This window comes from Diabrotica virgifera, chromosome 10, assembly GCF_917563875.1.
Source record: "Diabrotica virgifera virgifera chromosome 10, PGI_DIABVI_V3a".
In the NCBI taxonomy this organism is placed as follows: domain Eukaryota; kingdom Metazoa; phylum Arthropoda; class Insecta; order Coleoptera; family Chrysomelidae; genus Diabrotica; species Diabrotica virgifera.
The window spans coordinates 13,273,007-13,292,594 of NC_065452.1; the positions used below are offsets into that span (position 1 = coordinate 13,273,007).

A 19,588-nucleotide genomic window follows, 5' to 3' on the forward strand; every position below is an offset into this window, starting at 1 on the left:
TTCAGATATAAATTGTTTACAACTCGGAAACGATTAATTTTACAAGGAAGTTACAAAAAACTTTTTTTGTTCCCAATTTTGGGCCAAAAAAATTAATTTTTATAATTTGTTAAACATTTTTTTTTTAATAAATGTAGCAATAACTTCGAAACTACGGCATTTAGGTATAGGGAATAATATAACATGAAAATTAATCAGTATTTCTTAAGAAATTCAAAATGTAAAAAATATACAGGGTGTTCCATTTAAAATAAGAAAGTTAATTAGATTTCCAGAAAACGGAAGATTTGACAACAATGTAAGTACCACTGTAATATCGGTCACATTAAAAGACCCTTACCCACCAAAATCTATAAAAATCGTTCTAGCGGTTTCCGAGAAATCTTCTTTGATTTTATTTAGAATTGTTACTTATAATTTTGTTAATTTTTTTTATTTTTGATTAAAGTTCTGTGTTAAAGATTTTGGCTGATTTTTTGTTTTACAATGTTAATCAAAGTTAATTTATAAACCAATGATACAAATTCAGATTAACCCTCCGGTAGCCACGCCTCGTAAAGTTACATGAGTGAACACACTGCGCTGCGGTACCTAATGCCGCACATATAAGAAACGGTATTAGATGCTAAAAATATCAAAAATTTGTTGGAATAACAAAAGAAAAGCGTTATTTTTAACATTTTATTGTATGACTTTAACATAATGTAACTACTCAGGCGCAAAATAAAAAAAACGAGTAGTCAGTCTTACAATTTAATCTGAATAAAGAAAACGTTTACTACAATAAAAAATTTCACAAACATCCCAAAAGCAAAATACAAAATAATTAAATTAGTCTTATAAACACACATTGCACTGAATATTTTTTCTCACTTTGATTTTTGCAAAAAAAATTATTGAACAACTCTCACTTCAACGCTCAATATCAAACTAATAAAACACTATTGCAGAAAGTGCAATAGCCGCAGGTAGTATTTTAAAGATAGTCCCTCGCACATATCTAAATCGATAGTGGTGTGTACGAAAGAATATTGGTAAAGTTTGTTTAGCAGAAAATGGTTGACTTCAATTAGTGCGGTCGTAAATATTATTAAATATATCTGACTTGGCCCATTGTTAAAACCGGTCTGGAGCGATAAGCGAACGAGGTAGAGGTAGAGAGAGTTGGTCTTTTGACAGTTAACACTGACTAGACGGTACTCCTATAATAAAGCAAAGGATCCATACAATTTTTACCTTCTTCTTCTTCTTCTTTTTCTTCTTTTATATAGGCAGTACTGCCTGTTTTTCTTCAACGGTGCCTTTCATTCTGCCCCTAAGTTGTCATTCCATCTTTTCCTTGGGCGTCCTATACTTCTCCTGCCTAACGGTGACTTTTCCCGGCTATTCTTACTATCCTTGATTCAGACATCCTGCTTATGTGCTCATTCCACTCTTCTTTTCTGTTCTTTACCCAGGTATTTATATTGTCTACCCCACATATGCGTCTGATTTCCTCACTTCTTACCCTATCCTGTAGTCCTTTTCCAGCAATCCTTCTTAAGATCTTCATTTCGTTGGTCTCCAGACGTCTTCGTGTTTTACTTGTATCTGGTCTTGTTTCGGCCGTGTAAGTCATAACTGGCCTAATAACTGACTTATACAGTGTGACCCATTTAGATTGGAAACACCTCTATAAAATTTGAAGTTGTTAACCGATTTTAACCAAATTTTTTTTAATGTCATGTAATAAAAGGTCTATTGCGGGACAAAATATGAAATATTTAGTTAAATTTTCAGGGCACTCTACGATACTTTTTCTTCGTCGAAAAGGGAGAATTTGTATTAGCGATTTTTTTATTAAAAAAAATTCTACGCCACTGGATTTAGAGTGGCTTCATATAGCTATGACAAAAATTTCATTAAAATATATTTTATTAATAACGAAGTTATGACAACTTAAAATTTTAAAACTCACTAAGCTACGAGTCAAAAAAGAACACCCTGTATCAACAGATAACCATAAAATTAATTATTTTTCAAATAATTTTAATAATAAACCACTACTAGACAAAAAAATGTTTAAAATAAATTTAAAATGAAATTTTTGTCAGCTATTTGAAGCCACTCTAAATCCAGTGGCGTAGAAATTTTTTTAATAAAAAAATCGCTAATACAAATTCTCCATTTTCGACGAAGAAAAAGTATCTTGTTAATTATTAATATTAAAATTATTTGAAAAATAATTAGTTTTATGATTATCTGTTGATACAGGGTGTTCTTTTTTGACTCGTAGCTTAGTGAGTTTTAAAATTTTAAGTTGTCATAACTTCGTTATTAATAAATATATTTTAATGAAATTTTTGTCATAGCTATTTGAAGCCACTCTAAATCCAGTGGCGTAGAAATTTTTTTAATAAAAAAATCGCTAATACAAATTCTCCATTTTCGACGAAGAAAAAGTATCGTAGAATGCCCTGAAAATTTAACTAAATATTTCATATTTTGTCCCGCAATCGACCTTTTATTACATGACATTAAAAAAAATTTGGTTAAAATCGGTTAACAACTTCAAATTTTATAGAGGTGTTTCCAATCTAAATGGGTCACACTGTATATTCGGGCCTTTGTTTCCAGTGTTTGTTTTTGCAAATTGTGTCGTTTAGGCATCCGGCCGTTCTACTGGCTTTAATTATTTGGTCTTTTACCTCTTCTTCGATATTGTTGTCGGCTGATAGATTAATTCCCAGATATTTGAAAGTCATTACTTGTTGTATAATTTGATTGTCTAACTCCAATTTGCATCTTATTGGTTCTTTGGCAATTACTAAGCTTTTTGTTGTTTTCTGATATTTTCATATTCATTTCTTTTGCGTTAATGTTGAACTCGTGCAATAATCTTTGTAGGTCGTCTTCGCACTCTGCTACTAACACGGTGTCATCAGCGTAACAGAGTATTTTTATCTCTCTATTGCCCATTTTGTACCCTCTTTTTTTCTTCACTTGCTTTATTATTGCATCCAATTTTATGTTGAACAGTAGAGGGCTTAGTGAATCTCCTTGCCTGATTCCTGTGTTTGTTTCTATGGGCTCTGTTATTATTCCATTGACTTTTATTTCTATTTTATTTCTTACATAATATATGTTTTCTATCAGTTTTATGATATCCAGTGGTAAATTTTTCTCATATAGTAGGTGTATCACATCTTTTAATTGGATTCTATCAAACGCTTTCTCTAGGTCTATGAAACAGAAAAAGGCTGGTTTTTACCTGAAGTATGTAAATAAAACATATTTAAATTTTACCTGAAACCGGGCCTTTTCTACTATTATCGGTTAACCCAGGATGTTTTAATTGAAGTCAACCATTTACTGCTAAACAAACTTTAAAATGCGGAGTACCGCAGTGTGGACATCGGAGGGTTAAAACAAGACATACGTAATTTTTTGCTCGGATAGCTTTGATGAAAATAATTGTGGATCGCTCGTTAGCTATTGAATAATATTCGAGATAATTCTTGTAAACGAAAAACTGTTCTCGCTCTATCGTCATTACTGGTCATACTGGCATTAGATGTCGTTCTAGAACATTTACTGTGTAGGTCCGTTTTACACACAGTATATTGCATTAATTATTTCTGTTGCAGGGTCCTTTTTTGGATAGTGGTGGAGAAGGACCGTTTTTAAAAATAGAAGAGCTAAACGATCCAAGACATGCACCATATAAACATATATTTAGGCTGTGTTATAGAATTTTAAGGCTAAGTCAGCAAGATTATAGAAAAAATCAAGAATACATAGCCAAACATTTTGGCTTCATGCAGAAACAGATCGGGTATGACATCTTGGCGGAGGATACAATCACAGCATTGCTGCATAATAACAGGAAGCTCTTGGAGAAGCATATAACTCCAGCAGAAATCGAAACTTTTGTAGGATTGGTTAGAAAAAATATGAACAACTGGGAATCTCGTTTTTTGGACTACTTATCTGATCTTTGTATATCTAACAAAAAGGCGATACCGGTAACCCAGGAATTGATATGTAAAAGTGTCTTAAGTCAGAAAAACGCCGATATTCTCATTGATACTGAAATGGTTAGCACCCAAGTAGAAGTACAAGAAGTTAATGAAGATGGCTCGATAGAACGAGAAGATGAATCTTTGATAACTGACGTAGAAGAGATTCAGCTACTGTACGGCACTCCTCAAAAATCTGTATTTTTAAGTGATCTTTGTCGGAATGCAAAGTTAGGAATGAAAGAAGATCAAGCCATTTTGGACTATTACCGACACCAGCTCGATTTATTCTCGAATATGTGCCTCAACAGACAATACTTAGCATTGAATAATTTATCTCCTCGGTTGTCCATTGAGCTTATACTCAAATGCATGTCAGATGAATCTGTTAGTTTCGACCTAAGGGCGTCTTTTTGTCGACTGATGCAGAACTTACACGTTGATAGAGACCCTCAAGAGTTAGTAACTCCGGTAAAATATGCTAGACTTTGGTCGGAAATACCAAATCAGATGTCTATTTCAGAGTAAGTATATTTTGTCTTATGTATCAATCATTTATTTATGTTTGTTCTAAACTTACGTGCCCAGAAATCGGCCCACTTAAAAATTTGGTCATTTTTAATGTCTCATATTTCCTAAACCTGTTGTTCGATTTAAGTGATTTTTTTAACATGTTATAGCCTGATTCTTTAACAATACCACTGTAATAATATTGTTGCTAAACAGGTAAGTTTTCATTGTATACCGGGTGTACCAATCAAACTGTGTTTTTTTCTCAAATTTTGAATCACCCTGTGGAAGATTCTGGCATTTATAAAATACTGAAATTAAAACCCAACTATAGCATCAGGTTTTCTTAACATTCTGCTTTTTGATTCATTCGTTTATGTTGGATAATAAAAAAGTTAGATACTTTAACAACTAGACATGTTCTGCATCAATACACGGTGTTTTTAAATGAGTGCGACAAACTTTAAGGGGTAATTCTGCATGAAAAAATAATGACAGTTGGCTTTATAATCGTATGTCCGCAAATGTTTCGTTTCCGAGATACGGGATGTTGAATTTTTTCTTACAAACTGACGATTTATTTATTGCTTTAAAACCAGTTGAGATTTACTTACTTACTTACTTAAGCAGTCCTCTTGTACCTTACGGTGTCGAGGTCTTAAAAATAACTACGTCTTAAAACCTACCAAATTTCATTGGCATATCTCAACCGGTTTTAAAGCAATAAAATAAATCGTCAGTTTGTAAGAAAAAATTCAACATCCCGTATCTCCGAAACGAAACATTTGCGGACATACGTTTATAAAGCCAACTGTCATTATTTTTTCATGCAGAATTATCCCTTAAAGTTTGTCGCACTTATTTAGAAACACCGTGTATTGATGAAGAACATAATCTAGTTGTTAAGGTACCTAACTTTTTTATTATCCAACATAAACGAATGATTAAAAAAAAGAATGTGCGTGTACTTTGTACGCACGTAAGAAGTTATACTTCTATTATATGATTTAAACGAAATTAATATACTTTTTATTTATATTTTGTTTAAATATTAAACTAATTTATACTTACTACTTCTCAAACACTTTTATTAGAACAGTGCCAAAAATTAAAATAAAAGAATAAAACACACACAAACACATTAAACAAGCCACAAATGATGTCTGAACATTAATTGTCGAAAGTTTTTTTAACTAAATACGTATTTTCTGAAAATACAATTATATAATAAATATACTTACAATCATAAAATGTATTAAAAAAAAAAAAAGAAAGTTTCTATTGGAACTCGAACCAGCGCTGATAAGAGCGGTTGGTATTGGAATTCATTCGCCTTCTCCGCTTAGCCACGAACACTATGTGTCATTATTTACGAAGATCGACTAACTAAACGGATTAAACTTGTGATATTTTAATATTTTGAAAATTGATCAAATTCTTTTAATTTTGAATTGAAATGATTTAGAATTGAAAAAATACAACAAAACATGGAGTAAAAAAACAATATATTAGGTGAATATTGATAGAAATTTTGATGGTAATCAAATTATATAAATAAAAGTATTACATACTATGTATTTTGGCAGATCAAGTAGGTAGGTTTATACTCATGATACATTAACAATTATTACGTACCTGTTGCTTTTAAAAACTATTTAAAAGTCACTACAATATTATAAACTTTTTTGTTTCTGTCCTCACAACAATAAAACTAATATATTATACATTTGTTTACCTTTACCTTTACCTCCAAACCACAGCTGCCATATCGGATAATTTTTGACATGTCATTTGAACATCCAATCAGAACAAAGTTATAATGCGCATGCGCAGGGCTGATAGGTTTTAACGTATAAAAAAATCACCCTCTATCGCCGGTAAAGAAGTATAACTTCAAAAACAGAATGTTGAAAAAACCTGAGGGTATAGTTGGGTTCTAGTTTCAGTATTTTATAAATGCTAGAATATTCCACAGGGTGATGCGAACTTGAGAAAAAAACACAGTTTGATTGGTACACCCGGTATGCAATGAAAATTTAACTGTTTAGTAACAATATTATTACAGTGGTATTGTTAAAGAATCAGGCTATAACCTGTTCAAAAAATCACGAAAATCGGCCAACAGGTTTAGGAAATATGAGACATCAAAAATGACCAAATTTTTAAGTGGGCCGATTTCTATGCGCGTAAGTTTAGTTTCTGAGTAATTTCCAGTAATTCATTAATACATAATAGACTAAGAGCCGCTATAGGTGAAAATTCTTAATCATTTTAGGCACGACGGGACCCTATAACTTAAATAGTAGAACCTAAAAGAAAACGTTTGAACACTGTGCCGTCACTTTTCAGTGGCACATGCGTCTACAGTGGCGCATCAAACTTTCCACTTATGGACGGGATACATAAATTAAAAAATACCCTCCCTAATTACCAGAATTTAATTTTTTTCATTTTTTTAAGTTTTATGTGATTAAGACATAAGATTCATCGTAATTTTAACCCACCACCCCCTTCTCCCTGCCCCCACCATCAAAAAGTTTATTTTTCGATTTTATTTTTTTTTGGTGGGATGCAATCAATTTTAAAATTTCAAAAAATGTACACGCATAGTTAATAAAACACGTCTATTTCTTATAAACCTGTAGGTTGAGTGTACATAACCTCAAAAAAATTTTAAAATTTTTTTTTTGAAAAAAAGTATATAACTTTTTTTTGGGGATAGCTGCAGATCTAATTTTTTCTTAGTCTTGTGTATTTTATCAAACACTATATTTCTAATTTTTTTCAGATTTTTCTGTAACGTTGGTCACCTTCAAAAATCCAAAAAACTGTTTTTTAAGGGGTTTTGGGGGCTATGAACGTGTTTTTCTGATTTTTAAATATTCTAAAGAACTCAGTTACTTCAAGTTACATATAACCTATAAAAACAAAATTGATTTGATATATTATGAAGTCTATAAAATAGGGAAAATCCCCCAAAACCCCCAAAAAACAGTTTTTCGGATTTTTGAAGGTGGGGAGACTTACGGAAAAATCTGAAAAAAATTTAAAATATAGTGTTTGATAAAACACACAAGATTAAGAAAAAATTAGACCGGCAGCTATTCCTCAAAAAAAGTTATACACTTTTTTGAAAAAAAAATTTCTTTTAATTTTTTGAGGTTATGTACACTCTACCTATGGGTCTATAAAAAATAGGCATGTTTTATAAAAGCCTCAACTATGCGTGTGAATTTTTTGAAATTTTAAAATTGATTGCATCCCACCAAAAAAAAATAAAAACGAAAAATGAAGTTTTTGATGGAGGGGGCAGGGGGAAGGGGGTGGTGGGTTAAAATCACGATTAATCCTATGTGTTAATCACATAGAATTTAAAAAAATAAAAAAAATTTAATTCTGTTAGTAAGTTCTGTTAACTTTTAATTTATTTATCCCGTCCATAAGTGGAAAGTTTGATGCGCCACTGTCGACGCATGTGCCACTGAAAAGTAACGGCACAGTGTTCAAACGTTTTCTTTTAGATTCTACTATTTAAGTTATAGGGTCCCATCGTGCCTAAAATGATTAAGAAATTTCACCTATAGCGGCTCTTATAGCCACTTTACACGATGCAAGTAATTGCGCAATTAATTGCACAATTTCTTGCGCAAGAACTTGTGCAATAAGTTGCAACTAACTTTCTGCAATAAAGTGATTACACGGTGCAAACAATTGCATAAACTGACATGAAATAGACAGTAACTTTGACAAAATAGCATAAATTTTAGGTTATGTTTGTTTTTACAAATTAAATGTAATTTTTTGAGTAGAATTATCAGATATTAGATTAAAGATGTTAGATTATAATTTGAGAAAATTATAATATTATGTATTAAGTATAACAAAATCAATTAATACCTAATCCAAGTACGTAATACATATTATTCATTTACAAAAGGAAACAAGTTGTAAGAAATAAAATAGTTTTTTTTAATCCCTATGTTGCATAATTAAAGTTATTCACCTGAATAATATTATCTGTGAAGCGTGAAATTGGTAAAAAGTTCCTCTAGTTTTGTTAATAGTTTGGTTTGAAATTTAAGATGACAGAAGTTCAATGTCATCAAAATCTTTTATTTGTTGACAGCAGAAAAGTAAAAACAAACACTGTAGCCTTAAAAGTTATTAAAAATATAACCAAATTGCAGAAAAAATTGCATGAAAAATAGGACATGTTCTATTTAGCTGCAACTTATTCTTGCAGCAAGGAGTTGCAGCTTTTCTGTGCAATTCGCGTATGACACGATGCAATTTCTATTGCTGCAAGAAATTGTGCAATTAATTGCGCAATTAGTTGCATGGTGTAAAGTGGCTATTAGTCTATAATATATCAATATCGTTTTGGTAATAGTGGGATTTTTGCCACCGTACTATTGCGTTCCTAATAGTATGGTAGCAAGTTTTGTTAAAAATACTGCCCAATTTTTATATTGTATTGTCTTTGTTTACGGATGCTAAAAATTGCTACTGTTACTTTTCTACACCATTGTCTTTACAGTTAGGTTAACTCATAAAACAAAAGCTTTTTCGGTTAATAATATTTTTTCGTCTTCTTCTTCAGCCTGTTTGCATCCACTCCTCCCTATGAGTTCTTCACTCTTCTGTGTTGTGATATTTGGTGCCAATTTCTCCCCACTTTTGCTTTGATGTCGTCTAGCCACCGTTTTTGAGGTCTTCCTCTACTACGACTGAGTTCGCTTGGTCTCCAATGCACAATGAACAACTCCTAGCATAGCTCGTTCGATGGCTCTCTGCGTCTATTGGCTCTAATCTATTGGCTGATAACTCTGTAAGTGTCACGGTTTCCATTCCATAGATAGGCCATTAGTCTTCCTAATGCTGCCAAGTCATACAGATTCTTCTAGTTTTCTCTTACACCAGGGAAATAAGGCAAAAATATACCATGTTCGGGACACTTGAGCAGCCAGGTTGCAAATGGGCCCAACAATATACCTAATACATTATAAATACAAAAATGCCCGTCACAGTTTGGACGAGAAATTTAATTATCAACAAATAAGGGTCAAAAATGGAAGTTTTTTCGTTTAAATCGCTACAGGTAAAAATAGGGTAATTACCTAAATGTCTTATTTATAATATTTTTCTTTTAGTAGATGCGCCAAGGTTTAGAATAGAGCTTTTTGAATTTTGGTTCGATCATTTGTTGCTTTGGATATTGCAAAATAAAACTAAAATTTCGAAAATAAAAAATTTGCTATAACTTTTGCTAAAATCAATTTAAGACTTTCATATTGCACAAAAAGTTTAGTCAAATAATCCACACAATGCACAAAAATTTTTAGGACGATTGGTTAATTATTTTAAATTTTATTCAATTTGTTTATCGCAAAGAGCTTTTTTTTCGCAATATTATTGTTCAGAAAATAATAATGATATAGCAATTCTGTGAAAACAGCGTGAAAGTAAAATAGTCATATCTTCAACGTATTTAAAAAAAAATCATTAAAAAATCATTTTTATCACTCGGAAAACATTTTACTAAAATAGAGTCATTTTTGGCTTATAAACAATTTGAATAACTTTGTTAATATTGACTATAGGCGAAAACTACAATGGGATTTGAAAAACTGGTATTTTGCACGAATTTTCAAATAAATTTTTTTCTCCTAGGTTAATTACGGTCAAAGTTAGCTACTTTTTTTTATTTAATTGACGGCTACTTTGTTTATAACAATTAAGCAACCTAACTAGAGCTATTTCGAAGTTGAAGATATATAGTTTATATGTAAAAGTTTCAGTAAACTTTGAACGACAACAGAGTGGTTAATAAAGTTTTAAAATTGTCCGAACGGAATTAATTCGTGGTCGGTGGAGAGGAATTATTAAAATCCGTGCACTGAAAAAATGAAACTGATTCTCAAACATATGCTGCGATTTATATCGCCGGAGCTTGTTGATGGATTTTGATCATAATTTTTTTAATTTGTATGTACTCGTAGTCTTATAGAGTACGTTATGTATACACATCCCCACCTAACATTACAAAATGTTAGGGGGAACTCCCCTTATCACTCAGGGATATGAAAAGTAGATTACGACCGATTCTAAGACCTACCGAATATACATATATAATTATATAAAAATCGGTCAAGCGGTCTCAGAGGAGTATGGAAAGTAACACTATGACAGGAGAATTTTATAGATGTAAATATATAGATGGCTGTTAACAAATAGGGGTTGGTGATAAAAGAGTGAAAATTAAGGCTTGTATGTATTTTTTATTTCTACATCATATAAAATTAAGGTAGATAATTTTGTCCAAAAAAATTAAAAAAAATTTCAGGGGTGCAACCCCCCTTATAACTCATGGGTATAAAAAATAGATTAAAACCTCCTCTCCTCCTATAGGATATACGTGTAAAATTTCATAAAAATCGGCCAAGCCGTTTCGGAGTAGTATGGTAACTAACACTGTTACAGGAGAATTTGATGTATATAAAAGTAACTGCGAATTAAATAATAAAAGTGGCTAACTTTGAGCCGAATTAACCTAGGCAAAAAGTTTTTTTCTGAAAATTCGTGTAAAAATACCAGCTTTTTAAATCCAAAAGTATATTTACTCTCTAATCAATATTAACAAAGCTATTCAAATTATTTATAAGCCAAAAATGACTCTATTTTACTAAACTTTTTGCGGAGTGATAAAAACGACTTTTTAATTATTTTTTTCAACACTTTGAAAACATACCTATTCTTCTTGCATGTGATTTCCACAGAATTGCTATGTCATTATTATTTTCTGAACAATAACATTGCGAAAAAAAAGCTCTTTGCGATAAACAAATTGAATAAAATTTAAACTAATTGACGAATCGTTTCAAACATTTTTGTGCGTTATAGGGAATGCTTGACTGAACTTTTATTGCAATATGAAAGTCTTAAGGCCATTTTCGCAAAAGTTATAGCGCATTTTTTATTTTTAAAATTTTATCTATATATTGCCATTTTCCGACGCAAAAAATGATCGGACTAAAATTCAAAAAGGGCCATTTTAAACCTTGGCTGATCTACTAAAACAAGATTACTCTAAATAATATATATAATTACCCTATTTTTACCTGTTGCGATTTAAACGAAAAAAGTGCCATTTTTGACACTTATTTGTTAATAACTAAGTTTCTCGTCCGAACTGTGACGGGCATTTTTGTATTTATAATGTATTAGGTATATAGTAGCCACAAAATCCATTTGCAACCTGGCTGCTCAAGTGTCTCGACAAAAACCTTATTTCCCTGGAGTATCTGCCGTTTGATTCCGTTTGTCTAGTTTGATCCTGTGACCTGTACATGTACTCTTCATACTAATTTTGTTTCATTTAAAGGGTCTAGCCGGGTAAGATGCCCGGTCCCTAATTTTTAGCCCCATAGGTGGTCACGTGACCCACGTAGAGCCTAATTAGTCTTTTTATGTTTTTATTTTTTATCTCAGCCGCATCAAGAGCTATCGAAAATCTTTAAATAAAAAAGTTGCAAGTTTCAAAAAGTTCTGTCCGAATTTTTTTTTTAATTTTTGGCGGCAAATTTAAATTTTAAGCCGATTTTAAAATTTTAAATAGGTATAAAAAAATAACTAATACATTCGTTTTCACGAAAAAAATTTATAACGTGTTATTTTCGCATATTGTTTCACCCTGAATGTTTTCAGATTTTTAAAATTGGTGAAACGTACTTTTAAAAATTAAAAACCGCATTTTTTTTGTTTTTTTTTTTCGCTTTTTGATACAGTTTTATACATGGTGCTTAAAAAAAGGTAACACCGTCACTAGGATAGATAAAAAACTGAAAAACAATTGGGGTTTGCTTAATAAAAAATTTTTGTAATGCCATCCATTTTCAAGATACAGGGCGTTGAAGAAAACAAAATTTTACACATATTTTACGATTTTGCCGAAACTACTGGCAACATTGTAAATGTAATAACATTTGGCAGGTTTTAAGAGGTAGTTGCAAAAATATAGCTTATAAAAAATTGAAAAAAAAAATGGTGTACGCGTGAGGTCTGCAGACCCAGTAGAAACAGAGTTGTAGCTAATGACAAGTAGGTTCTTCTTCGTCAAATTCCAAATCGAATATTTCAATGTGAAATAACCAAAAAACAGAGCAATTTTCGGGGAAAATTCATTACAACTTTTTTAAAGTGTTTAAAAAAAGGTTAATTTTTGTTTTTTAAAAAAACTTCTAACAATAAAAATAAGTGAGTTACGCTCAAAATATTGTTGGTCTCTTTTATTTGTTGGTACAAAAATCGCGAAAATCACCCCCTAGTTAGCTTCCCAAATAAAATTAATCGTTACCGCTTCACAAGTTACTTTACTTATCTATTGTTTATATTATCTATAAGTTCCATTGGTTCAAAATGCTCACTGTAAAAAAAATTGGGTTTAAAATAAAACATTTTTTTTAATTTGAAAAAAAAATGGAATTGTTCATGGAATTAACTTAAAAATTATTAGTAATACCAAAAATCTTAAAGAGTAATAAAATGTACGTTTTACTTTTCTGAATATTTTTGCTGTTTTGTTTTCTTGTTAGACAAAAATTGGTTATGCTATGGCTGTTCAAAATTTGCCTAAACTCGTTCAAGCCATTTTAACTACAGCTTTTTCAAAGGTAAGCACTTTGAACCGATTAAAGTTACAGATCATATAAATAATACGTATGTAAAGTAACTTGTGAAGTGGTAATGATAAAATTTATTTGTGATGCTAATTAGGGAGTGATTTTCGCGATTTTTTTACCAAAAAATAAAAGAAACCAACAATATTTTGAGCGCAACTCACTTACTTTTAATGTTACAAGTTTTTTTAAAAAACAAAAATAAATAAATTATTTAAACACTTAAAAAAAGTTGAAATTAATTTCCTCACAGTGAAATATTCGATTTGGAATTTGATGAAGAAGAACCTACTTTTCATTAGCTACAGCTCTGTTTCTACTGGGTCTACATACCTCAAGCATACACCAATTTTTTTTTCAGTCTTTTATAAGCTATATTTTTGCTAAGAATATTTTTTTCGCTGAAATACTTACTTTTTGAGTTATCTCCGAAAAACCGCCCAAAAACGTGTTTTTTTTTCTGTTAAAAATGAACATATTCACTTGCAAATAACTCTAAAAGTATTGATTTAAGGAAAAAACTCTATAGAACAAAAGTTGCTTAGAATTAGTCATTTTATCCAATTCCGGACTTATTTTGAATGTATATTTTTCACCTTCGAGAGGGGGGTTTTCCCCTCCATTTTTGTAAAATGGAGGGGATGTAGAATTGTAAACTTTTTCTTATATTAATAATAGACGATTTCAACTACCTATTCCCAAATTTCATCCTTTCTTTATTTTTTTTTTGGGGTCAGATTGTTCTTTGATCGGGCTATAGTACATCCATAAAAACTTAATTCCAAAACTTTGGAAGTTTAGGAAGGTATTTTATTTTTTTTTTTTCATGAAATCGGCGCGTCGTATGAAAAAAAGGGAAGATAGATTTTTTGTCACAAATGCAACGAAGAATTCAAAAATGATTGTTAATTTGAAATATGTCAGTGCCGTACTATCTTTTTTTCTTTAAAAAGTTTAGACCATTACCCGTAAGCGCGCCAGATGATGAATATAGAATTCTTAATTGCATGTCAAAAGATGCACAATAATTACCTCTTAAAACCTGCCAAATTTTATTACAATGCTGATAGTAGTTTCGGCAAAATCGTAAAAATGTGTAAAATTTTGTTTTCTTCAAGCCCTGTATCTTGAAAATGAATGGCATTACAAAAATTTTTTACTAAGCAAACCCCAATTTTTTTTCAGTTTTTTATCTATCCTAGTGACGGTGTTACCTTTTTTAAACACCATGTATAAAATTGTATCAAAAAGCGAAAAAAAAAACAAAAAAATGTGCTTTTTTTTAAAGTACGTTTCACCAATTTTAAAAATCTGAAAAAATTCAGGGTGATACATTATGCAAAAATACACGTTATAAATTTTTTTCGTGAAAACGTGTGTCTTAGTTATCTTTTTATACTCATTTAAAATTTTAAAATCGTCCTAAAATTTAAATTTACCGCCAAAAATAAAAAAAAATTTTCGGACAGAACTTTTTGAAACCTACAACTTATTTATTTAAAGTTTTTCGCTAGCCTCGATGCGGCTGAGATAAAAAATAAAAACATAAAAAGCCTAATTAGGGTCACGTGACCACCTAGGGGGATAAAAATTTCAGAAAGTGAGTTTCTCTATATGTGCTAAACGGTGACCTATATAGAATTTGAATCGAGTTGGGGGCATTTTTCATTATCTTACCCGGCTAGGCCCTTTATTTTTAAACCGATTTTCGCAGGTTCTTTGTTAAACTCCTTTAGCATGTAGAGTCTTCTTCTTCAGGTGCCGTGTCCGTATTCAGACGTTGGCGATCATCATGTTTACAATTTTCTGAAACCATTCTCTATTGGTTGCGGCGCCAAATAATTCTTCTTCTGTGGAACTACACCATTGTCTAATATGGAACCACACGCAGTCATAAAAATTTCTTCCGACTAATCCATATCTTTCACTTTTCCTTCTGTTTTTCTCCTTTTTATGATGTTTATGAGCAGACGTTCTGAATTCATCATTTGAAGACGATCTTCATTGAAAGTGTGCGAAACCCACGATATCTTTACAGGCTTCACACTTGTCGTGTGTCGGATCCGTATTTTAATCGGAGGTTCCAGTGGCAACGCATTTTATATGGCGATATTCACATTTATCCGACACCGAGTTTTTGTTGGCGACGACAACAAATGTGGGGCTGTTTTGCGAGCTCTCGTCGCGCGGAAAAAAAATTGTGTCGGGTCTCGCTCGCTTATGAATGAGGATGGCGCCGTTCACATTTGTCGGGGGTCGGGCCTAGTGATGCCACATAAAGTCAACGGAGAATAGGAAACTTACATAAAAATTATAATCCAGCAATATTACTGATAAACGTTATTTAATGCTGTTAAAAGAACCCCAGTTTACAAAAAAACTCATATTTTATTATTATGAAATAAATATAAGCAATTAAAAACTGCAGAATTTAAATTATTCTTTCAACGGACGGAATCGGTTGTGACGTCAAACAGTTTGTTGGTCGTCCCTATAAACGGGCGAAAGCGATATAAGTATTGCAACGCTGCAACGGTATATTATGAATTATATGTGATAAAATCATAAGGAATCATAAAATCATAATTAATTAGTATTAAAAACATAAGGTTCTTTGTAATACTGTAGTAAATACCTGTTATATTGTATATTGCATTAATATAACATATTATATTATTATATAATTGCATTCTATTATTAGGTATGGCAAGAGAGATGGTACAAGAACTCGTTGTAGCTACAGAAAATGTTGGTTTAAATATAAACATCTCAAAAACAAAAATAATGACAAATTTGGTACCCAACCAGAACATCAGTATTGGTGGGAAGGAAATAGAACTCGTAGATAGATATAAATACCTGGGACATGAAATTACGATTGGCAGGGATAACCAGACTCATGAGCTGAAGAGAAGAATCGGTCTTGGGTGGGCAGCATTTGGAAAACTGAGAGAAACTTTTAAAAGTGAGTTACCCACATGTCTAAAGAGAAAGGTATTCGATCAGTGCGTCCTCCCAGTCTTGACGTACGGATCAGAAACACTTACCTTAACTAAAGCCTCGGCTACCAAACTAAGAGTCACGCAGAGAAGAATGGAGCGGTCAATGTTAGGAATAACTCTGCGAGACAAAATCAGAAACGAAGAAATCAGGAGAAGAACAAAGGTGACTGACGTCATCGAGAGGATAGCCAGGTTGAAGTGGAGATGGGCAGGACACGTAGCCAGAATGACAGATGGGCGATGGACGAAGAGGTTATTGGAATGGAGGCCAAGAGAAGACAAGAAAAGCGTCGGTCGACCGCCTACAAGATGGACTGACGACTTAAGAAAGGTAAATAAAAAACTGGATGAGGGCGGCGCAGGATAGATGGGGTTGGAAACGAGGGGAGGAGGCCTATGTTCAGCAGTGGACTTTTGAGGCTGGATGATGATGATTCTATTATTATTGCATTGTGTAGCAAAGCAGTGAACATAAAATAAGTACTTATAATGATATTATGTAGATGAAAATAGTCTGATTTTTATACTCACATTAAAATGATCCTCACATACGTGAGGATAAAAAGAAATTATACACCAACAAAATCTAACCTTCAAAACACACTGTTTTTAAATCAACGAACTGTCAATTTTAAATACAAACAATCTTCCAGTGTTGCCAGTTCTTTGTTCTCTTATCCTGGAACGAGCAGCGTGACGTCACATAGCGTGCTGCGCTTTTCGTGTTGGATAGCTGGCAACTTTAAATGTTCATTGTAAATTAAATATTGCGATTTGAGTGTTAATATTTGGTATGTGTTGTTTCTATATGTAGACAAATATAATAAATAAATAAACAAATGTCAAGTTCCCTATTCGTGAGATTGGGAAAAATAAATGATGAGATTTCGCTAGAGTTAAATGGAAAATAATTATACATTACATCATAATACAGTGTGTCTGCGTAACTTGGAACCATATGGGAAACTTTTTAATATCAATTTTACGAAAAAAAGTCATTCTTTATAAAGTGCTCTGCATAGTCTAAAACCTCAGACGTAATCATCAGATATCAAATTTTATCAACAGTATACGAGGTATGTCAAAAAATATGAATTTCGCTTAAGAGTAAAGTGCCTTTATATTTCACAATATCGAAAGTTGTTATTAAGAAAAGTTGTTTGTAATTAAAAATTATGTTATAATCTGCATTTAAACTCGTCTAATTGAACAATTTTTTTTGAAAATGTTCCTTAAATCACGGACACCCAACATAATGTTTAATTATGATAGCTCCTTTATTATTAATTTTACGAAATAAAGTTATTCTTTATAAAAAGTTCCACATATTCTAATAACCAAGATACAATTATAATATATTAAATTTTGTCAATTTTATACGAGGTATTTCAAAAAATATGAATTTAGCTGAAGAGTAAAGTACCTTTATTTTTCACAATATTGAAATTTGTTATTATAAAAAGTTATTCAGAATTAAAAACTATGTTTCAATATGCAATTACATCCTTCTAGTTAAAATATTGTGAACTATAAAGGTATTTTACTCTTGAGCATAATTCATGGTTTTTGACATACCTTGTATAAAATTGAAAAATATTGATATTTTATGATTGCATCTTAGTTTTTTGACTATTCGGACATTTTTATAAAGAATCCCTTTTTTTCGCAAAATTTATAATAAGAGAGCTGGGTATCCGTAATTTGAGGAAATTTAAAAAAATTCAATTAGAAGTGTGTAAATGCATATTATAGGGGCTTTCCATTAATCACGTGAGGCTCGAAAGGGGGGTGGGGTCCATAAGAAATAACGAGACATCACAAGGGGGAGGGAGGGTGTAGTAATACATCACGTGTATTGATTTTTTCGTCACACGTGCTCAAAAATCGAAAGCGGCATTGGTGTGACTGATAAAAAAAATTAATTTTTCATTCACAATATTCTACAATACAACAACGCATTCATTTTCTTTCCTTTCACTCATAGTTTTATTAATATTGGATGTTAATGTTAAAAGCGACATGGGATACCTACTCATGGTAAATTATCTTAAATTCTTAAGATAAGAAGGGACACTTGCGAAGTGTTTTGTTTCTTACCATGTGTTTTCACTAGGAATACTAACCCTGTCGCCGTCTCCTATTTTATTTATGAGGTTTTAGTCTGTCCATGATGTACTGATGAATTGGTAGTCTTGTCAGTTATTCTGTTGTTTGGGCACTGAATGGGTAAACAGGGTTGCTAAGTCAGTTTTAATTCTTCAGTAGTTTTAATTTTGTTTACTAAAATTAGATGATACTTAGAGATACGTGTATTTTATAAATACCTAAAAATAGATTTTTTGTAGATACTAAAAAATACACGTGATATAGGGGGGGTGGATAGCCTTAAACCTCACCATGTATCATCAAGGGGGTGGGGGGGTTAAAAAATGCCAAAAAAACATCACGTGATTAATGGACGGCCTCTAACATAATTTTTAATTACAGACAACTTTTCTGAAAACAATTTTCGATATTGTGAAATATAAAGGCACTGTACTCTTAAGCGAAATTTATATTTTTGGACATACCTCGTATATTATTGATAAAATTTGATATCTGATGATTGCATCTTAGGTTTTAGACTATGCAGAGCACTTTATGAAGTATAACTTTTTTTTCGTAAAATTGATATTCAAAAAGTTTCCCATATGGTTCCAAGTTTACGCAGACACACTGTATAATTACAATATATAATTTTAAATACGATATATTGTCAACTATTATTGTCTTCTGTTTTCTGATGTGGAAGGAACGTTAATATCATAGTGGACATTTTATTGTCAATATATTTAAATTGAATTAAAACACGTATCAAAAATCAGTGAGGAACTGCCTAGGTAAAAAGAGAAAAGATGTTATTGAATTGAATCTTCGTACTTGGGTTTTCACCTTATTTGTTCCCATAAATCAGATTGTCAGATTTTTATTATAGAAGAGAATTATTTTAGTGTCAACACTAGCATCAGATAGGTATACAATTTTAGGATATTGTAACAAATCAGCCCCTTGCGCGCCGTCTATGTAAGGTATGCGTCGGTCGGTAAGGAACCAGCGGGACATATGCCTTTCCGGGAACCGATACTTGTGTGAGCCTAATGCCTTAAATATGTGTCCTTGGAGTGTTGTGTTTTATCTTTAATGTTTTTGCAGATGTTAAGAAAGACCCAAAGACCGTATTTTCAGTTTCTGTTTTATTTAGTTAGCTTTCAGAGTTTGTACCGTAAAGACGAAAATACACCATTCGATCGTTTGTCGTGATTTTCATTGTAATCAACCCTAAAACCTGAGTTAATCACCTAATTATCCTTTATAATATTAATTATTTACCATTACCATTTAGGATATTATTTGTGCATGTTAT

The 19,588-nt window shown here is 31.6% G+C and overlaps 1 protein-coding gene across 9 annotated transcripts in view; it reads left to right on the forward strand.

Annotated features, from left to right (window-relative positions):
- Positions 1-19,588, forward strand: part of LOC114335612 (inositol 1,4,5-trisphosphate receptor) — a 258,085-nt gene that overhangs the window by 104,383 nt on the left and 134,114 nt on the right. For all 9 annotated transcript variants that reach the window (XM_050641294.1, XM_050641298.1, XM_050641300.1 and 6 more), the window contains one exon: positions 3,627-4,522. In XM_050641294.1, coding sequence (XP_050497251.1) covers positions 3,627-4,522 — 896 coding nt within the window. The remainder of the gene's footprint in view (positions 1-3,626; positions 4,523-19,588) is intronic.